General features: G+C 35.1%; 1 protein-coding gene across 1 annotated transcript; it reads left to right on the top strand.

Moving 5' to 3' along the window:
- The first annotated feature begins 3 nt into the window (after positions 1–3).
- TSPAN19 (tetraspanin 19) lies at positions 4–22,631 on the top strand. Its single transcript, XM_050746984.1, has 10 exons — positions 4–68; positions 980–1,103; positions 6,902–6,994; positions 7,085–7,157; positions 8,477–8,601; positions 13,004–13,078; positions 16,942–17,052; positions 19,042–19,185; positions 20,654–20,737; positions 22,393–22,631. The coding sequence occupies exons 3-10, from the start codon at positions 6,929–6,931 to the stop codon at positions 22,459–22,461; spliced, it is 747 nt and encodes a 248-aa protein (XP_050602941.1). The 5' UTR covers positions 4–68; positions 980–1,103; positions 6,902–6,928; the 3' UTR covers positions 22,462–22,631.
- Positions 22,632–23,330: the final 699 nt, after the last annotated feature.

The following is a 23,330-nucleotide window of genomic DNA, read 5'->3' as shown; positions in this document are numbered from 1 at the left end:
TCTGGATTCTAAATTGAAACGAACGCGGCATTTCAGGGACTGGATGAAGAGCTTACATTTTTTTACAGGTAGATTTTAATATTTAAATACTTTCGGAAAATATTTAATAAAATGAAATTTTGTTATAATTACCCAAGTAGATGTAACCTCACTTTTAAATTGTTTAAATTGTTTCTGAGCTACATATATTTATATTTCAATCTGGTGATTTGCCCATGTATAAGGTGTTCATTCCACAAAACCTTAATCCTGAACAGTGATTTGTGGGACCTAGGAGTATGGAAGAGAAGTCAATAAGTTGTTTGCCTTACATGACAACAGTTTTTTTAAAAAGAAAAAAAAGAAAAGAAAAAAAAAATCAATCAATGCCCATCAAAAACCTCTTAACTGAAGGGATGTGGGTGAAAATTTTGAAAAATTATTTTCTGGAGTTATTTTACTGTAAAACTATTGGCAGACAGTATTTCAATATAAAACCTTAATTTCTAAGTTTATATCATGCTATTTAATGTGGAGCAAATATATAGGGTACAAAATAATATTTTAATTAATAACATATTCTTGACTTTAATTTTCTTTTAAAGTTTGCAAACAAGGCATTAAATTCTAAAAGGAAGTAGCCATAATTGTAAAAGGTATCTGCTATAAAATAAGCTAAAAGCAAATATTTCATTGAGCCTCTGGAAAAAAAAAAATAGACTACATTTCCTGGTAACAATAAACTTGAATTGCATCAACATTAGAACTAATAATATAAAGTGAGAAGTTAATAGACTTTCATATTAAAAGCACACATGTTAGTGTCCTTTTCAGGAAAGATAATTTAAACTACACTTGGTTTCAGGTCTAATTAAATCCAGAGCATTTTCATTATCAAAGTCCGTGCTCAAATGGAATTTGTTCTTTTTTTTTTAAGTTTGGTTTTATTGCCAATTCATAGACTATTGAAATTATCTATGTTTTGTTGTCTTTTTTTTAGAGACAGGGTCTCCCTCTATTGCCCAGACTGGAGTGCAGTGGTACAATTATAGCTCACTGTAGCCTCCAACTCCTGGATTCAAGTGATCCTCCCACTTTGGCCTTCCAAAGCACTGGGATTATAGGTATGAGCTACTGTGTTGGAACCTCAGACTCTTCATTTAAGATAGACTTTCATATTGTGTTGAAGTTCACATGTAAGAATCTTAAGATTAGTTTTATTTTTGATTACAAAAGTATCCATACTTCTAAAAAATAGAAATCCTTTAATAATCAATTTCAAAATTAATTTTGAATAACTAGTTTTCATAATCAAATAATTTTTGAAATAGTGCCTTAGTTCCTTTCCTTCTCAAAACTTACTTTGTCAAATATTGACAGCAAAAAAGAAAAACACTAAGTTTTTCTGAAGATAAATTAATTCATAGTGATAGATCTCTTATATTGCCATGCAATTTTTTACTTTGGAAGAAAAGACAACTTTATCAACTAGTCATAATTTCACTAGAATATTACTAATCAAAAACAAAAGGCAGCAATTATCTAAAACATTTGTAGATTATAAGTAAATTTAACTTGGCACTATTGTTTATCAACCATGTAGTATTTAGCAGAAGTCCATTTAAACTGCATTATTCCTAGAAATGGTAACTTCAGATTGAGTATGTTAGTTTGCCTATGACCCTTTAACCTGAGTAGACTTTTGTTTCTTTTGAACCTGTTAACTTCATTTCATTTAAATTTTTATAAAAAATTGTAGGTGTGGTTGATTTATAGCATATTGGCTCAACAATGCATATTTCCTTTAGAGAGTACATAATAAATATTTGTTGAGAGAATGAAAGAATAAGAGATAAGTGTTTGTTCTTTGTTATCTCACAAGACTAATAATTCCTTTGAAAATATTGAGTAATGAAATCATTTTAGTTTAATAGCATTTTTCAACAACTGCTTTATTCTTCATATGGCAGTGATATAATTTTTATCCCAGAATATCATTGTTGTGTTCAAAATAGCTGCATAGCCTGTATTTCTTTGTTTTATTTTCTTGAGGCATGGTGAGTATTGAGTAAAACTACTTTACTATGTAGCTCATAGTACCACATATTGTATTCTTAGACCTCTCATTATCTTGTTCCACTTAAAGTGTGTCTCAAGCCTTCGGATTCTAACTCTCTTTGTGCTCCCTCCCAGCTGGTGTCAGTGACCACCACTTCACAGAAAAGTGAGAATTTATCACTTTTCCACAGTTTCCATCCCATTGCCCATCCTCACATGCATGACTCTTGTATAATCTTAGTATTTCTATACTGAGATATGATATAACAAGATTCTAACCATATGATATAATGAGATAACTAACATCTAGCCAGGCACTGGACTAAGTGCTTTACAAACATAATCTCATCTAATTTTCTTTCTCTCTCTCTCTCTCTCTCTCTTTCTTTCTTTTTCTTTTTTTTTTTTTTACGGAGTCTCGCTCTGTGGCCAGGCTGGAGTGCAGTGGCGTGATCTCGGCTCACTGCAAGCTCCGGCCCCTGGGTTCAAACCATTCTCCTGCCTCAGCCCCCCGAGTAGCTGGGACTACAGGCACCCGCCACCATGCCCATGTACTTTTAGTAGAGACTGGGTTTCACCCTGTTGGCCAGAAAGGTCTCCATTACCTCGTTACCCTCCCGCCTCGGCCTTCCAAAGTGCTGGGATTACAGGCGCCAGCCACCGCGCCCGGCAATCTCATCTGATTTTCACAACGTTCCTTTGAGGCGTGTACAATTGTAATCTGCATTTACAGATGATGACACTGGGGCTTGGGAAAGTTACTGAGAGGGTGGTTTATATCTATGGATTTAAATCTTATCTCTGCCATTTATTAACTGAGCGATCTTTAGCAAGTAATTTTGCATTCCTGATTCTTTCTCTCCTCGTTGGTGATATTGGGGATAATAGCATTTGCAAAATATCGATGATAAAGGGAATCAATTTAAATGAAACATTGTAGAATATGAGATACTGTTCAGAGTTTGATTACATAGTTTCTACAGACTTAAATTCCATCTTTGATTCTTTGGTTATCCCAGTGCTGGCGATTCTACTTCCTACTACATCTCTCATATTGTGATACTGTTTCCATTTCCACAGCCATTTTGCAGTTTAGACCACATTTTTCTGTTGTGAATTAGTGCATTAACTTTATAAATGATCCCCCTATCTTAAGTGTCTTTTCTAATTTGGCTTCCACATTGAGCCTAGAATTATGGCTCCCTATTACCTTCAGGAAAAAAAAAAAAAAAAAAAAATCTTTAGTAAAGCATACAAGATTTGTCACAATCTCTACTGAGTCTACTTCTTTAGCTTTGTCTCTCATCTCTTGCCACTCTGATCCATGCCTCCTTACACCTCATTGTAAAGTTTGTGAACATAGTGTCCCCCCGTCTTGAATATTTCCTGTTTCTCTCCCTTTTTTGTCTAAGACCTTAATCCTCCTTCAAAAGTCATCTCAAAATCATCTTCTCTATGAAACTTTCCTATTTCCTTATTTCCTGTTTCCACCTCAACACATAATTCAGGGTCAGCCGCAGGTTTTAATATTTGACTCTTTGACCTTCTCTTGTTCATTTGTGTGTTCCCATCTGTTGGAACTTAGAACATAAAAACAATAACAAGAAGTAATTAGAGTTTATTAAACTAGTAAAAAAATAACACTTATAAATAGATTAATTATTGTAAGTTGTCCATTCCTATAGCATCTCTGCTGTTGAACTTTCAACGTCAATTAACTAGTCAGGAACTGAACAAAATAAATGCCACACCTGGACCTTATTTAATTAGGTTAGAAACAAATTCTTTGTTTATAGCAAAAGAAAATATAGACCTTTCACACTACAAATATTTAAATAAGAACTACACTTAAGTTATTGTGTATCTTTGTGTTGGCACATCATTATTCTCATTGACGTTGTTTCCAGTATGTGGAGCTTATGTCTGAAAAAGCCAACACATGACCATCTCATTTTACCATTCTTTGTAAACACAGTCATAGGCTTCTTTGAATCGTTGCTTGGATGCACAGTTTGTTGTGTTTTAACTTGGTAAACCTTGAACCACAGTTTTGAAATTACCATAAACATCTTCCTTACCACGTTGCCTACCTTTGAGCTTACTAAGTTCTCACCCCTTTTGACTTCTATAAAAGTCGGCTTTAAAAATTCCAAATTCTTAATTGTATCATTTCACTCTCTACCATCAAACCTCTGCCTATTTCCATCTATAGACAATGTATCTTCTCTTCATTCACACCCATGAAATTGGTTCTCTATAAATGACTTTCAAGTCTGTACAGCTATGCTACCCATTTATCTGTACTCCATTCACAGTGCTTATGAGACATAACTGGCAGATATCCTTTACCACTTCAAATTCTATCATGAAATATTGAATTTTATGAATTTTTCTTCTAAACCATTTTCCCCAATTTTTAAATTTTAAATTTCTAGTGATTACCATTATTCTTTTATTTTCCCATCCTAATGAACAGGAATCTTCCTGATTGTCTTTGATTCTTTTCCACAGTAAAGCATATTAAAGTTTAATCCAAGCTCTCTTTTTTTCCTAATTATCTTTTGTAATTGGCCTTTTCTGACAGGTGGGCATTTTGTTTGGCCCTCACCACCCTATCTATTTTCTTTTCTTTATCCTGGGTACATGGTTGCCTTCAACTGAAGTTGAGTATTGCTGTGGGACCAAGTCTGTGCTGATGGAATATAAACAGAAGAGAAGTGTACAACTTCAACCTCATTTGCTTAAAAGATGCCTGCCTGAGTTTACTTATCCCCTTTCCTTTCTGTGAGCTATAAAAGATGGCACCTGGGGCCAATTTGGAAGCCACATGTTGAATAGGCCAGAGTTAGCTCCAAGTTTCTAAAATGATTTCCTAGAAGCGAACCCATCACCTACTTTGAACTAAGAGATAAATAAAAGTTTATTTCTGTATTTGGGTCCTTTGATAAAGCGTTGCAGCTTGACCCTGCCTAACATGCTAACTATTACCACATCAACACTCAAGTCCATGCCTTCAACATTTCACATCAGAGTTACTACAGAGCTTTCTGGTTCATTAGTCTCCATTCTATTTCTTGTTCACAGACAGGGGCCAAGACCTTGTGCCTATCTTCTTGTTCAGGCTGTGAGGGAGCTTTCCACATGTGACAGTCAATAGAATTGGAACCAAAAATGTAGATTTATAGCATCTTTGAAATAAACTGAAATAAAAATCAGGCAGTCTTTCCAACTGAGTGTACCATCAAAACATGCCAGGCATTAGAGGAATGGAGGAATAAGACAATAGGATGCAAAGTAGAAAAACCAAATGACAGCAAGACAATTCAAAGCATAGGTAGAAGATATAACCTGTAGTGTCTCCTTAAACAGAGAAGAAGAACACTGGGAGATTTTAGGAGGAAGATGGTTTATAATAAAGTAGGGAGGTACTACTAGACTAATGTAGACATCTCTTATTTTTCCACTTTTCAAAGCATCCTTCAGTTCGACAAATTGGTTTCTGCCTAATTAGGGACAGACAAATAGCTTTAAAATAATCTTATTAAATCTGCTTCTATTATGTCAATCATGCACTATATATATTAAAACATTGTAAACTACAGTATGTTTAAAAGTATAATGCTAGTTAGAATTAAAACAATGAGAAGAGAAAAGAGAAAATCTGGGAACATAGTCAAGATTAGATTTGAAACTTTCATCTCTACTAAACAGCACCAAAAACCAGTGGAGTAAGTATTGATTTTTCCATGAAAGTTTTAGGAAAATTGGCTATCTGGAAAATAAGTTTTAATGAAAGCTACTTTATATATAAGTTTTTTTAATATATATACTGCATACTAAATTAAATTATAGATTAAGTAATTTAATTCATGTATCCATTCATGTGTTCAACAAATATATATCAAGTACCTACTGTGTGCTAAATCTGGAGGTTATATTGGTATATAAGACATACTCTCGCCACTTAAATATCCCTGACTCTCTGTGGGGAAGAAGACAGGTCAATGAGAAATTTGAAAGGCAACAAATTGGCTTAAGATAAAGATCCCCTGGCCGGGCGCGGTGGCTCAAACCTGTAATCCCAGCACTTTGGGAGGCCGAGACGGGCGGATCACGAGGTCAGGAGATCAAGACCGTCCTGGCTAACACGGTGAAACCCCGTCTCTACTAAAAAAAAAATACAAAAAACTAGCCGGGAGAGGTGGCGGGCGCCTGTAGTCCCAGCTACTGGGGAGGCTGAGGCAGGAGAATGGCGTAAACCCGGGAGGCGGAGCTTGCAGTGAGCTGAGATCCGGCCACTGCACTCCAGCCTGGGCGACAGAGCGAGACTCTCTCTCAAAAAAAAAAAAAAAAGAAAGATAAAGATCCCCAAACCAACACCTCAGTGAGAAGCTAATATTACTCTGAGAAGGGGCATGCAGAAGTGAGGAAAACTTGCCAGCCAGGGGAACAAGGTATATTAAGACTGGAAAATTTCCTGGCCATCTAATGGTTAGGATTAAAACAAACATTTAAAAATACAATAAAACTGAAAACAAAATATCTTATGCTTTCTGAAACTGCAAGAAGTTCAGTAAGGCTGCTTGACTTGTTATACAACTGTCTTCTTAGTCTTGATTGCCTAGAAAAAGCATTGCAGATATATATTTATTATTTTAAGTACAGATACTCTCTAGTAAAAACAAATGCAGACAATGTACAGTTTCAAGATACCTTCAATATGTCCTTTCATTTAGAGATGGGAGTATGTTATACTGATAACTGATTTGAGAAGAAAAATGTGCAAATATAGAACATAAGTAGGGCGAAATATTTAAAGTTATTGTGTAGAATGTTTATAAAAAAGTTATGGTTGTCTTTTCAGAATCATCAATATCTTGGAAGAAAAAGAATGTTAAGAAATAACAAAACAATAATTCTTAAGTACTTTCTTAATCTCATTAATGGAGCTTTCATGGTAAGGCTCTTCATAATTACATAGTAAAGAAAATGTAATCTATTGTATAGGCAATTACAAAAAAAATAAGCATTGACTTTCTTTTTTTAGGTTCTTGGACTTTTATTCATGGGATTTGGTGCATGGCTTTTATTAGATAGAAATAATTTTTTAACAGCTTTTGGTATGTATTCTTGTTTATCTCTTAGTGAAACAGACATTCCATTTTAAACAGTTGTATACACAATTTATTCAGCAGGTGGCAGTATTTCTCTGGAATTTATCAAGTGTCGTCTAGCATTCCCTCTGAAAGTCTTCATCAGTTGCAGAGATTTGTTAAAGGATACAAAATCACCGCTAGATAGAAGAAAAAAGTTCTAGTGTTCTATACTACTGTAGGATGACTGTAGTTAACAATAATGTATTACACAGTCACAAATAGCTAGAAGAATATTGATTATTCCCAACACACAAAAATGATACGTATTTGAGATGAATGGATATGCTAATTACTCTGATCTGATCACTATAAAAATTGTGAGAATTCAATGCATAGGTAGAAGATATAACTTGTAGTGACTCCTTAAACTGAGAAGAAGAACACTGGGAGATTTTAGAAGGAAGATGGTTTCTCTTTTCTCTTCTCATTGTTTTAATTGTAACTAGCACTATACTTTTAAACCATACTGTAGTTTACAATGTTTTAATGTGTATAGTGCATGATTGACATGATAGAAGCAGTTCCTCAATGGCCAATTTCAAGGTGTCAAAGTGAATTCAGTTGGTTTGCAGATTTCCTGAAAATACCACAATTGGCTTTTATGAGCCAATACAAGCTCACTCCAGCACACCACTGCCTACACTGTTCTCCCATAACACCTCCCACATATTTAATTCATTTATCCATCCTTCTTTTTTAAAACAATTATTTGTTGAGCATTTACTGTTCTGCTGTTTGTGCCACAGCACCAAGCATTCAACAGGCAGCCTGTTGACTGGATAAATATATATAATATCTAGCACTGAGGGCTCACAGTCTAGATGGGAAAAACTAAAATATAGTTTGAAAGGGCTCATATTAGCAATAAATTCAGGGTGTATACATCTAACTCACACATATTAGGTTCTAAAGATTTTTGATGAATGAATGAACACATGAATGTTTGAATATACATTAGACATAGATGAAATCTTAGAAAAAATTTTCTTCTGTCATAAAAGACAAGGAGGATAAGGGTAAAGATATCTGAAATTTAAGAAATTCTCTTCATGTCAGAAAAGGAAGAAGGGTTGTTTCTAAAAGTAAGAGCTGGTACATGAGGTCAAAAATTGAGAGACGGAGAGAGAGAGAAAGAGAGACAGGGATAGAGAGAGAATCCTGGTGGTCTGGCAACAGCTGCTCAGAAAAACTTTTGGTTGCTGTAATTATTGTTAAATAGAAAATAAAATACCACTTCATATAAAAATACCACTTCATAATAAGTAATTTTGTTCTTTTCACAGATGAAAATAATCACTTCATAGTATCTATTTCTCAAATTTTGATTGGAATGGGGTCTTCTACTGTTCTTTTTTGTCTATTGGGTTATATAGGAATTCACAACGAAATCAGATGGCTTCTAATTGTGGTACGTATTTCACATCAATAGCTTGAATTTTTATCTCAGATTTTTAAGTATCTAAGTTACACAAATGAATAGTGATTTACATTACCATGGCACTGCCGTAGAGTATGTCCTTAGAGCAATTCAAATGAAGCACACCCTCCTCCCTCCAACAAAGTCACTTTTCCAGAAAGGACTTTCTTAGTGAGTTTTCTATGAACCGAATCTGTACCTCAGCACATTCGGACATTTACTTTTCAACACAGAGTCAATAGGACTCTCTGTCTCCTAGGGTGAACTACGATTCACCAAACTTAAGAATCCGAAGGCTAGAATTAGAATAAAGTGCATTTAAGTCAATGAGCAATGTAGCTTACCAGGGTAAAAGAAACATGATCTATAGTCAGCACATTTTTATCTTTGTGGGCATGGCACAAAGAAAGGTAACTTACGTATGTATGTATTTTGTTATAATTTCAACTTTTATTGTATATTCAGGGTACACGTGAAAGTTTATTACATGGGTATATTGCATGATGCTGAGGTTTGGAGTTCGATTGATCCTGCCACCCAGCTACTGAGTGAGCACAGTAACCAGCAGTTACTTTTTCAACCCTTGCCCCAGTCTTTTCCTCCCCTCTTTAATAATAGTGTCTATCATTGCCATGAAAGGTAACTTACAATTGAGATCACAAATTGTTATTTTTAAAAGAGAACTATAATTACTGAAAGAGGCAGACTGTAGCATCTGGCTTGTGCACTATTTCTCTCAAGGCTTGTAATGTGAAAAGACAAATTATATTCCAGAGTACTGACCTGGACATGAGCCAATGACCATACATGTGGCAGTTATGGATCCCAATTCACATACTCAGATGAAATATAGCCTTTACATTTTTCTCTAAATCAAATTGATTTTAATTTGCAGCCAAGCGGATAGGAAGTTCAGCTGCTGACATTTTGTCCCTTACCAGGAAGAATGCAGAGACACTGAACTTTTATGGAGCACTGAACATCTGGGTGGTCACCCTGGACACTAGTTACCAGTCTACGCCACCTACCACAAACACACTCACTTTCCCAGGTCACAAGGTCCCTTCAGGTGTACCCACTCTGCTCTTTGAAAGGCATGGGTGGCAAAGGTAGGGCTGCTATTCATCCAGTATTTACCAGTACAGGCATACCAGTGAAACCCTTTTGTGAAATATTGGTAAATAACCAGTACCTCAGTTCCATTCCTTCAGTCTTCCTTCCCTGAGACCGTGAGCCTCCCTAGTGACACAGCAATTAGGAGGTACACCTAGCATAGGAATCAGTTGCTGCCTATTAATAGTAATTTCTACTATTATTTGAATATTACCCTGGCACAGGCACTTTAGATATGGACCCTGATTTCCCTCTGGGGTTCTACCACATTACCAGGGCAGTGCCAGGATTCCAAGGACTATGCTGTTGCTCTGGAAACCCACAGACATCCAGATTCCACCTCAAAATCTTTTTAGTCTAAGAAGAGACTTTACTCTCTCCTCTTATTCTCCTCCAAGGCCAACCCTTTCTTCTCAAATCTTATCTTTCTCTCTTTCCAGGATCCTTAGCATAATTTTCTTCACTGAGCTTCAGATTTGGGATATAAAAACCAGGACAGAAATGGCTTGCAAGAAAATCTTGATTTTTTCTTCTTGTCACAAATTTCCATGTAGGCAAAGGAAATGCAGAGTCTACTACTTATACAATGTTACAATGTAGGGGGTAGAGGATAGGAAAGGAAGTGGGAAAGTAGAGGGAGAAAAACAAACATTTCCTAAGTTTCTGCCTCATATAATTCAAATATTAATGGCATGTAAATGAGAAAGCCTAATAGATACCATCATAAGGATATACATGAACATAGGATCTGACAGATTAGGGCCTGGAACCAAGATACCACCATTCCTTCTAGACATTCCATGGAAGGGTACTGCTAATTTGGCCATTGTGACACTCTCTGAATTTATCAATATTTTTCTGATGAATCTATTTTTCTCTGAACCAAGTTAATTCACACAGTCAACTTATGGGCAAATATTACATGCCTAAAAGCTATTCCATGTCTTGGACCGGGCACGGTGGTTCACGCCTGTAATCCCAGCATTTTGGGAGGCCGAGGCGGGTGGATCACGAGGTCAAGAGATCGAGACCATCCTGGCCAACATGGTGAAACCTCGTCTCTACTAAAAATACAAAAAAGTATCCGGGCATGGTGGCAGGAACCTGTAATCCCAGCTACTTGGGAGGCTGAAGCAGGAGAATTGCTTGAACCCGGGAAGCGGAGGTGGCAGTTAGCCGAGATTGCGCCATTGCACTCCAGCCTGAGCAAAAAGAGTGAAACTCCGTCAAAAAAAAGAAAAAAGCTATTCCATGTCTTAAAGGTGATTTTACATACTCCTACTCTAAGATGACTCACACCTGTAATCCCAACAATTTTGGGAGGCCAAGGCGGGCAGATCACCTGAGGTCAGTAGTTGGAGACCAGCCCAGCCACCATGGTGGAACCCCGTCTCTACTAAAAACACAAAAATCAGCCTGGCGTGGTGGTGGGCACCGGTAATCCCAGCTACTAGGGAGGCTGAGGCACGAGAATCGCTTGAACCCAGAAGGCGAAGGGCCACAGAGCAGACTCCATCTCAAAAAAAAAAAAAAAGGTTTCATACAATTTTTCCTGCTGTTCCCAATCCCTTATTAGTATAAGATTAAGTGAGATAATTGCATGTAGAAGTTAAAAATCTAAACATCTAAATAGATGTAAAGAGCACGTTTTTGTCTCTGAATTATTTTTCTCTGAAACTAGGAAACATAACTTATGCCAAGAAGAAAATTTTGGTCTGATATTTTAAGGTATTAAATGTATAAAATATGTGTAATTAAATAATTTTTATCTCTGTGAGGGCCAAGTAAAAAGTAAATAAATAATACAGTAAGTCATTAGTACTTATATTTTGCCTAGTAAATACTCAGACCGCTTACTTTTAAAATTATTATGAATTCTAAATCTTTTTTTTTCCTTTTTTCTTTTTTTTGAGATGGAATCTCGCTCTGTCACTAGGCTGGAGTGCAGTAGCACGATCTCGGCTCACTGCAACCTCCGCCTTCCAGCTTCAAGCGATTCCCCTGCCTCAGATTCCCAAGTAGCTGGAATTACAGGTGCGAGCCACCATGCCCGCCTAATTTTTGTATTTTTAGTAGAGACAGGATTTTACTATGTGGGCCAGGCTGGTCTTGAACTCCTGACCTGAAGGAATCTGCCCGCCTCGGCCTCCCAAAGTGCCGGGATTACAGCCGTGAGCCACAGCACCCAGCTGAATTCTAAATCTTATGTATTAATATGTGCTGTGTAAAAGTTGCTGATACCAGCAGGAAATCACTTTTGTCAGACCCAGACAAAATAGAGCCAGGAAAGTCTAAAGGAGAGGAGGCTCATGCTACGTGTCTGAAATAAATACTGTTTCTAAGGACTTTCTGAAAACTCCCAGCTGGAAACTGTCTTCAGTCATCTCCTGCTTTTATAATGTTTATGACTTGATATTCCTTAGGACTGCAGTAATTCTGATGAGATGTTCTTAGAAGAGCACTTGACCAGTCATGGCATCTCTACCAGTGAACTGGCAACAACTCTGGCTTTGAATCTTTAGAACCAATAAACTCTGTTTCTAAGCAGTTTATGTAAATCTCACCCTTTTTGCTACTAAATACTTCTCTCTGCCCTCTCCTCACAGAATGAACTGGTAGTTTACCATTTCATGCTATCTGGACTATAAATCTTTATTTCTTATTCTTGAATAACTCCACATATTTAGAGATAATTTTTTTTGTGCCTTTTTTTAGGTTGACAATAGCTTTGAAGAAGACTAAAGCGGCCGTATATTTTTTAAAAAATTAAACAGTGTGATAAATATAAAAAATTATTTTATTTGGTTTGGATACAAGTATTTTTAGTTTTCAGGAAATAGCCCAAATGTATATACAGAATTAAGCTTATTATTACAGTTGTTTTTGTTATACGTTCTGCATGGGTTTAAATAGTACATCAGAAATTTAGTGAGTCTTTAGTTTCAGCAAAATAATGTGAGGTGAAGATAATTAAATTCACCCTATAATAGTTTTATAACTGAATTAAGATGGCATCATTGACAACTCTATTGGACCAAGGTGCTCGTTAATTACTAACACTTCTTTCTCTCTTGCTCTTACCCAAATGTGCATTTGTTTTTTTTACTTTGCCTTGCTATTTCCCTAATTTCATTCATATTTGTGAAGGCAGGAAGCTTCAGCAATACCCATATATACTTTATGGTTGCATATTTCCAATGGTGTGTGTTTTCCTATTATTTGAGCATACAAAATATATATTAGTAGCATAGTCATCATCTCTATTTTTCTTTTGTTTTAGTATGCAGTATTGATAACATGGGTCATTGGTGTTCAGGTTGTACTTTCAGCATTCATCTTCACAAAGAAAGAGGAGGTATGGAAAGTAAATCCTTATCAATACATCCTGTTATTTGAAGTTTAAAGGAAATTGGATACCTTAGAGTATTGAGACCATTGATCCTATATTAAAAGCCAAAGGTAAATTTCTTTAGGAGAAAATAATATTCAATGAAAGTACTAGAGTATAGGAAGGGGCCAGGAGTCAGATTGAAAAGGGTAGATAGGGGAACTTACCTTTAACTCCATTTGCATATAATTAGAAAGTAGCTTTAAATATCAAACAGTATTGAGGAAGAGGAAGTGGTACTGAGATTTAGAAGTTCAAATTTTTACCTTCTCCTCCTACCAACTCTGGCTACCACTACTGACCCAATCACTGTATTGTATTTTTGCAAAGAAACAAATTTAGACTCTAACTAATTTGAAATTTAGCAATTTCACTTAAACAAGACATACTGAATAATTCCTGTATTTTCCACAAGTAGAGTGATGAGTGATTAAATTAATTAGAGCAAGATTTAGGTTTATCAAATTTAGTTCAAAACAGCATATAATAAGCCTGGAAAAACTTTTGGTCAACAAAACTTACCTGTTCCAACCTACAGTTACTTTTCATCCTTTAAGACATTTCAGTATTTCAGTTCAGTCAAGGTCTGTCTTGTATCATGGGAGATTAATTGCCCTATAGTAAGATGAATATGTACTTGAAGTCATACAGATATGAATATGATTAGGGATCAACAACCTGATTTACAGCTCTGAGCCTATGTCCTTATCTGTAAAATATAATTAATACCTACCTACCTTACAGAGTTGTCATTAATTGACAATGTGTCAAGTTTCAGTAGTAAAGTAGCTACTCAAGAGTTCTCTTCTCTCACCTTAATTAATCTTGAAGAATCTCTTGATTAATTTATATGGTTCCTCATTTTCTTTATATCTATCTATACTCCTCTGTAATGGCCAAAGTTCAAAAAAAATATCTTTCCTGTATGACACCATTGCCCTCCAACTTCATTCTTTACTGGACAGCTCATCATCCAGTGCCTACTGTTAATGGCCTGGCATTTAGACGTAAAATTACTTTTCTCCACATCTAAAATGTGTGTGTGTGTGTGTGTGTGTGTGTATGGGAGTTTTAAAGGTACGTTGGCTGCAGCAGTTAAGTTTTGGAAAGCTGTTTTGCTGGCAAAACACCAAATCCCAATCTATCATCCTCAAACTTTTCAACTTCATGATAGAACATAAATATGACACATAAGAGCTATCAACATGTAAATATAGTTTATCAGTCACCCATATTTGCTTCAATGTTATGCATAGACTCCTGTATCTCTCTATATATTAGAAATAAGAACTGATTAATAACTACCGTGTGCCAGAAACTGTGATAAACACTATAGCCATTGTATTATTAATCCTCATAGCAACCCCTAGAGATGCACCATAAGTCCTACTTTATAGAAGAGAAAACTGAGGATTTGAGATTAGAAATGCTTGTTAAAGTATTTCATGGCCAAATGACAGAGCCAAGACTCAAATACTCATTAGCTGACCCCAGAGCTAACAACTTTGTTTACATCAATTTGTGTTCTGCATTCAAACTGGATTAAGTTCTTAAGAGCCTCTAAATCTTTTATGTCATTTACAGTACCTAACTCAGTGTGGAAGATACACTAGGCCTTTAATAGATGCTTACCAAATTGAGGAAGCATAAAGGAATTTTATTTATACATTAGTCACATAGGTTACATATGAAAGTACTTATGTATGAAGTTGTCATTTATATGCATTCTGGATCTCCCAAATAATGCTTTAGAAACAAAACGAGGCCATAAGTTTCACCCCCCACACACTGCCAACAGCACTATATATTTTATTTATTCTAAATAAAAATGAACAGAGTATAAAATAGATTTAAATTCTCCTTTTCATTATTCTAATCTTCTTAAATGTATCAAAATACTGATATATAAGTAACTAAGATTTTAGTTTACATGCCTTTTATAATTATTGTGATATTCCCACCAGTTACTTAGTTTTTATTGTCAAAGACAGCATAATTCAGTAAAAATCATCAGACTAGTACTCAAATGATCATATTTAAAGTCTCAGCTCCTTGTAAACAAAAGTAAATAATTAAATTCTCTGAGTGTCTGTATTCCCATTCATAAAATGATAATAATATCTTTTCTTCCTACCTTTTGGTATTATTGAGGACCAAATTAGTAATTTGTTATAAAAAATTATATAAATTTATAAATGCTTAAGTTACTACAACAATCGTTCTACCTTTGCATTACCTTGATTTTGAAATTGCAGAGTTTTGTTTATCCCCATCCAAATCTGATCATTTTTGTGTTAGTATTGTAGGAGAGAAAAAGTTATATACCTCATCCATCACAAGGTTCTTGGCCGAGATCCCTATAACAAAAGACAAACTAACAAACGAAAAGCATAACAAATTTACTTAACCAAAAAATAAAGACTCAAAGATCCAAGGAAATCTATTTTTGTGGATAGTTATGTGAAAGTGTGATTGGAAGACAAAAGCATATAATCTAATGGTAATAAACTGGGAGAAATTTAGCAAGGCCTGTCTGTTCAGATGCTTCTTGGCTTCTGCGTATAGGACAGGACCACTCTGGAATGAGGATCTTATGCTATACCTTCAGGGAAAATGGGTCAGATAATTCTTTTTTTTTTTTTTTTTTTTTTTTTTTGAGATGGAGTCTCACTCTGTCGCCCAGGCTGGAGTGCAGTGGTGCATCTCAGCTCACTGCAACCTCTGCCTCCCGAGTTCAAGCGATTCTCCTGCCTCAGCCTCCCGAGTAGCTGGGACTACAGGCATGCACCACCACACCCAACTAGTTTTTGTATTTTTGGTAGAGACGGGGTTTCACCATGTTTGCAAGGATTGTCTCGATCTCTTGACCTCATGATACGCCCGCCTCAGCCTCCCAAAGTGCTGGGATTACAGGTGTGAGCCACCACACCCGGCCAGTGAGAATTCTTTTATGACCTGCCTCATGGAAGAAAGGCAGGAGAAGGTCAGAAAATTACCTTCCTGCTTCTGCAGTTTTCTCAATTTCCTTGAGCTTAAAATACTCAGCATACAAAGGTGCTATATTTTGGAGTGTTGTATTCTGAGGCCTGATAGTATTACAAAAGGATAATATTTAAAATTTAAAAATCATAATTTTTGTGGAAATATGCAGTAGATTTCAGAAGTCAATTATTTTATTTGACATCTTAAGTAATGAGGGAACCAGTACGATATAAAAATTAATTCAAAGGAGAATCCAAAGAGGACATTTACATAGGCCATCACTTAATAGATGCAAAACAGGTTTGGAGAGAGAAGGAATGAAATATACCTTCACCGAGAAAAATGTACATTTGTCTGACCAAGTATAATTTGCATAACCATAGTTTTCAACAACTTCTAAAGTTGTAAAACAAATTATAAATCATGAAAAGTACAGTACAGACCTTCACAGAATCAAGGAATGTTGAAGTTTGCCAGAAAAAGCCTAGTGTCCATTCAAAAGACACTCAACAAACTTTTTTGGCTTATTTAAAAGACTTTTACAGTGTTTTTCCTGAGAGTTTGAGAAGAAATTTCCCTTAGATATGCATGAGAATAGCACATTACTTCTTCCTTAATTGTAAAATGAGCCTAATATAGTCTTCCTATAGATTACAAATTGAAAAGCCATATGCTTTGATACCCACTGAAATTGTTAAAAAGTTATTTTAAAAAGAAATAAACAGAAAACAGAAAAGTAATATTGAATAATCTCTTCATGATGGTACTCTTGAGGAACCATCAATTTCTATGAAATTTTTATGGATACATTTCTATGAAATTTTCATTTTTAATACAATTTTCTACAGGTTCAGCAACTATGGCATGACGAAATTGATTCTGTCATTTCTGAGTATGGATCTAAAGATAAGCCTGAAGATATAACCAAGTGGACTATTCTGAACGCTTTACAGAAAACAGTAAGATGAAATTAACTAAAAAATTAGATGTCAGTGTTGATCACTGTGGGACAGAAGAGAGAATAGGTCAGTACAGGGGGTGGGGCAGAGGAATAAGAGTTTGTTGTATTTCTTTCAAACAAACTGGGCAAAAAGGGCAATTCTCCCCACTTACAAATCTTGAGTTATATCCGCCTTTTGTAACTCCTGTGTTAATTGATGTGCATTTTAACTTGGTTTCACCTGGAAAAGTGTTGCTGGTCTTTTGCCAACTGGGGTAGTCTATCCTGCTGCACCTGATGGGAGATAAGTCTAAGCAGTAGCCTCTGCTGGCAGCATGGTGGTTACCCTTTGAGTCTGAATACCAGGATTGCCGTGCAGTAGCTTTGTGGTTCTGGACAAGTAACCCTCTTAAACTCATAGTTGCACATTCGTAAAATGAGCATACTAACCCCTACCTCTGGTTGGCAGGAATAAATGAAGTAATATATAGAATATATAGAAAGGCCTGGATCCAGGGCATAAATGCAACTAATACTTTTTAGCTAATTTTTTAAGATTATTATTTCACAGTGCAGGTTTTTTCCGGATAGGTGCAGTGGAAGGGTAAGAGAAGGGTATTGTTGGCCAAATGGTTTACAGAAATAGATCAGCACCTGGAATATAGTAAGTGCCCAATTAAAAAAATAGCAAACATTTACATAGTCCAGACTTGTCTGTAAGTGCTTTGCATATATTAGCTAATTCAATCCTCCCAACCCTATAACATAGGAACTGTTATCCTCATTTTATAGATGAAAAACTGAGAAATTTAGTAATTTAATGAGGATTGCACATCTAATAAGTGGCAGAGCCAAGATTCAAACCCACACAATCTGACACTAGATTCTGTACTCTTTACTGATATATTATATGCCTCACGTAAAAAATAGTTACTTTTAGTACATATGATAATGGAAATAAATTTTAAGATAATCGAAATGCAATTACAAATACTTTTACTCATCGTCGTCTTCTCTTATGTATATGATCCGTACATGTGTTGTATTTTCAGACTGCATTACAACCTACAGTAGAGGAGTGAACCTTTCTATGGTCAGAAAATGATGAGGAAACAATTCTGTATATCATATCACTACTATTAGTGAAATTCCAGCTGTCAGTTCCTAGCCATTACTATAACTGAGATAATATACGTAGATTTGTTTGTTTAAGCTAACTTTCAGTAACCTAACTCTCAATCACTATTTTAGTTATCAGCATTTCCTGGAATTGTGCAAAGATTGTTGGTATATATTGCAAACATAGGCAGTACTAATGTTATCATTTTCCATAAAAGTTTAGAAAGCAATTACTTCACCTTTCTCTTATTTCCTAAGTGACAAATATGTAAACTGATTCTTTCATATCCTCCTAACTCTGCTTGATAGGATTCCAGAATCAGCACTGCAAATGAGACATTTCTTAAAAGTTGGATCATTTTATGACTATTTTTACTATCCTCTTTTGGTTCTTTATGGTAATTTTCACACAATACAAAATTGAAAGTTAACATCTCACATTAATCCTAGAAAAGCAGATATTACCCTGAATCTCCTTTTAGGTATACCAAACATGTATGACTGCATATGCTTTAAATACAAAGAGAACTGCTATAGTTAGGAGCAAGATATGTCTCAGGTGATTGTTTTATATTATGGCCCTAAGCATCATTTATATGTAAGCATATCAAGTATATCTTCTATCCTGGATAAAATTCAGATGTAATAATTCTATCCAATCACAAGTCACTAATGTGAGCAGAAATCTTTTGCTATGGTTAACAACAATAATAGCGGAAACAAAGTAATGAATTAAATAAACACAAATATACTTATTTATTTAATTCATTACATATTCATGGGGAAAAATTAATGAGTTATCTTCACAAAAACCACTTCAATATTAATCTCATATAATTAACTGCATTTTGAACATTTTATGGTAAAATTCATACAAGCTTTTTCCTAGTTACAGTGTTGTGGCCAACATAATTACACAGACTGGATAAAGAATAAGAACAAAGAAAATTCAGGACAGGTGCCATGTTCTTGCACAAAGTCTACTTTAAGAAAATGGTTTTGTGATGAGCCATTGAATGCAACTTACCTCGAGGTAAAGATAAATCTAGTCTTCTCCAAGTATGTATAGTATTTTGTTTGTTTATTTTGCAAGTCAATTTAGAATTCTGAGCAAATTTTGATATAAAAGTAATGTTGTTGATGGTGGCTACATTCCTAATCTACTTCCCTAAGTTGAACACGTAGTTAGGTAAATTGTAGTGTTATTTCCAGTGTATAATACATAAAGTAAATAAACTTCCTGGAAGTATATGATTTATGTATTCTTGGAACTTGGGATATCATCAGTCTTTCTCCCCAGCCTTCCTTGAGAAGTCCTGCAGAAAGAGGAGGCACTTTTGTCAAAGCCTTGGTGCATAAGATTGGAAAGGGAGCTATAACCCAGGAGTGAAAGGATAGGCAAAATCTGAAGGGAGTGGACCCCAGCAATGACGGGTTGAAGTAAGTGTGGCAGAAGCAAGAGTAAAGGGTTCTCTGGAGCAACTGTGATTTACAGGTGTGGGACATTGATAACTAGATGTTTCTATCCCAAGAACTGCTAATACTTTGTAAAGTTTACATATTAAGCTTATTCTAATCTTAAGATATATTGTTTCGATTGCATAATTAATTCATAAATAAATGGAACATTACATTTTTTTAAAAAAGCATCTACTCTTTGGGAAATAACCATTTTAGGTGGTGGTATATATAGTAGTTGCCCCTATCTGCAGTTTCACATTCTGAGAATTCAACCATTGAAAATATTAAGTGGGAAATTCCAGAAATAAACAATCATAAGTTTTAAATTGCACACTGTTCTAGGTAGTATGATGAAATCTTGTGTCTTCCTGCCCTGTCCCTCCTGGGACATGAGTCATCCCTTTGTCCAGTGTATTCACACTGCGGATGCTACCCACCCTTAGTCAGTTAGTAGTCATCTTCATTATCAGAACGACAGTTGAGGTATCACAGTGCCTGTGTTCAAGAACCCTTAATTTACTTAATGATGACCCCAAAGTGTAAGAATAGTAATGCTGGCATATTGTTATAATTGTTCTATTTTATTATTAGTTATTGTTGTTAATCTCTTGTGCTTAATTTATAAATTAAACTCTATTATATATATGTTTCTATAGGAAAAAAACATAATATATTTAGGGTTTGATACTGTCTGTGGTTTCAGGCCTCCACTGGGGGAATTTCTAGTGGGTAAGTGGGGAAATTACTCTATCCTGATGAATTACAGTTGTCTGCAGAAGAGAAAATCTCTTTCCAAAATGTAAAAAAATTCTGATTTTAATTACATGATAACATCTTAGCACCTTTAAAATTAGCAAAGGAGATGTCCTGCTGCCATACAAAGCTTTCTGGACTTAAAAGTCCAGTCTCCAGTTAGATATTGACTTGCTATTTAGACTTTGGCAAATTACTAATCTCTGTTTACCTTTTGTTTTTTGTAAAGATTTACATATAAGATCATTTCCATTTCCATGTCAATGTGAATAACTTCTTTTCCTTAGGGTTGTGAAAATAAAATCAGTACATGGTATAATGTTAATGCGTTAACCTTAATTGGAATTAACTTTGGACTTTTAACTTCAGAGGTAAGCTTTTGTTCATATGCTAAAAAATGAAAAATATTAAGTATAAACTATACAGAATAAACTGCAGAGCAATCAGGTGGAGACCTAATCAGATCAGTTCATATAATAGAGCCAGGACTTTGAGGCTTTTTACATCCAAGAGTTGTATAGGTGATCCCTTAATCAGCCAGGTGGGGGGAGCCTATTAGTAAGTGGTCATCCTGGAGGTAGTGATTTTATTACTTTGAGATATCTAGTACCTATTTATATTTTTATCTTTCTTTATATATATACACACACACACATATAGAGATATATAGATGTATAGATATCTTTACATGTATATATATGTTCATATATTGGCAATAAGAGCATCATGTTGGGCAGTCTGCAAGTTGGCAGACTTCTGAAATCTAGGCAGATGTTTGACTTTAGTAAGATCCACTATTCACTCACATATTCATTAATTCAATGCATTTGGAGGGAGGGGAGCATTTACTGTGTGTCACGTACTATAGTAGATGTCGAATATACAGTGAGATACAAAATAGACAAATTCCATGACCTAAAGGAGTCAACTGCAGAATTAGGTTTCAGAAACAAGACACTATTCTCCAGTCTCAGTGAAGACTATTGAGAATAAGTGCAGCCGGCGGGGCGCGGTGGCTCACGCCTGTAATCCCAGCACTTTGGGAGGCCGAGGTGGGCGGATCACGAGGTCAGGAGATCCAGACCATCCTGGCTAACACGGTGAAACCCCGTCTCTACTAAAAATACAAAAACTTAGCCAGGCGTGGTGGTGGGTGTCTGTAGCCCCAGCTACTTAGGAGGCTGAGGCAGGAGAATGGTGTGAACCCGGGAGGCGGAGCTTGCAGTGAGCCGAAATCCAGCCACTGCACTCCAGCCTGGGAGACAGCAAGACTCTGTCTCAATTAAAAAAAAAAAAAAAAAGAATAAGTGCAGCCTATGGATTCAAAGAAACTGTGAGAGCAAATATAGTGTTATAATGGGGACTATGGCACTAAAACAAATACGTAATGCATTTTTTGAAAGATAGGATAAGGATTTTGCATTTGACTTTGCATTGATCTATGAAGCCCCCCATCTAAGTTTTCATCTCTTCAATTGGTAACAATTTTAGTCTCAGAATGGTAGTAAACCAAGACATTCTTTATACACATTAATATCATTGTTTTTAAATGTTTATTCTCTATCGCGTTCATGCTGGAATATTTTAAGACAAAAATGGAGAGGATAATATCCCGACTGCATTTTATCTTCTACCCTTTACAAACCACCTTTCATTGTCTATAACAAAAAGAAGCAGTTTTGTAGATTTAATGACATAGTTAGAAAGGTATCCAACAACAACAACAAGAAAACCATCAGCAGTTTGTCAAGGCATCTAGCTCAGTGATAGCTAATGTAATTAAAACCTAAAGGTTTTTCCTTATTCTCCTCTATACATGAACTTGCTAACAGGTGGGTTATTCTTGAAGACTCATTTTGCAGACTTCCTATTCACAACTGTATGTACCTTATTCTGAAATTTTCTCACCGGTTTTGATCCCTTTTCCCTTTACAATATGCATTTTGCTGACTATATAGTGTTAACTTTATAAATTACTCTTATCATTGATTAAATTTTGATCTCTTCTTGTTCCCTTTTCTTCCAGGTTTTCCAAGTCTCATTAACAGTTTGTTTCTTCAGACACATCAAGAATATAATCCATGCAGAAACATGACCTTTGGATTTCAATTTGTTCAGAAGAAACAACCAGTTAATTCTTAAAATAATCACATTATATTATTTTATTCCAAAAATGTTTTGAATTTTATTAAATAACAGATCTATTCAAATTATTGATTATATAATACCGAATTACTGATTATAATAAAACATTCATGAAATTATTTAATTTTGTTTTTCAAAATATTAAATTCTACAGTTCAGAAGTTCACCGGAATTTAAAGGGTATAATCGTACATACCAAATTCAAAAGTATAGCCTTATGTTTTGAGTTTCTTTTGTGGAGAAAATACCTATATGATGTTCAGAAAATACTAATTAAGTAATCAATCATATCATGTACCTTTTATTTGCAGATCTTAAGAAAATAATACTGATTTTATAGGACATTTCAAAGAAAAATCTTTTATGACACTAACGTCTGTACTAAATCTTCATGACACTGACATCTGTACTAAATCATTTATCTGTCTTTCCTGATAATGTTTGCAAGTGGATAATAAACCTAAAATTAGAGGCTTGGTTATACTTTTATGGCAATAACACAATATTAAAATAACAGTGCAGTTTTAACTGTAGTAAAAATAATCCATTCTAAATACTGAAATCCCATACTCTTTACTAGCTCATTTTTCTTCTCTTTTTCCTGAAATTTTATTCAATGCATGTGTATACAACTCTCTGAAGGATATAAAAATAATCTATCTGTCCTATTTTCCTAGCAATGATTCTGTGAGAAAAATAAATTCTTTGAAAAGTAAAAAGTGCTATACGGATGTGAGATACTATTATTGTTGTCCTTAATAGCAAAAAGCTGTCTTGACCTTGAGGACATGAAGAAAAGATAGATTAACTGAAGATCCT

Source organism: Macaca thibetana, chromosome 11 (assembly GCF_024542745.1).
Source record: "Macaca thibetana thibetana isolate TM-01 chromosome 11, ASM2454274v1, whole genome shotgun sequence".
Classification (NCBI taxonomy): domain Eukaryota; kingdom Metazoa; phylum Chordata; class Mammalia; order Primates; family Cercopithecidae; genus Macaca; species Macaca thibetana.
This window is presented reverse-complemented; position numbering and strand designations above follow the sequence as displayed.

Coding starts and splice junctions, on each gene's coding strand:
- TSPAN19 (XM_050746984.1), top strand. CDS start 6,929: ATGTTAAGAAATAACAAAACAATAATTCTTAAGTACTTTCTTAATCTC. Junction 6,995..7,084: donor TCATTAATGGAGCTTTCATG/GTAAGGCTCTTC, acceptor TTCTTTTTTTAG/GTTCTTGGACTTTTATTCAT. Junction 13,079..16,941: donor TCTTCACAAAGAAAGAGGAG/GTATGGAAAGTA, acceptor AATTTTCTACAG/GTTCAGCAACTATGGCATGA.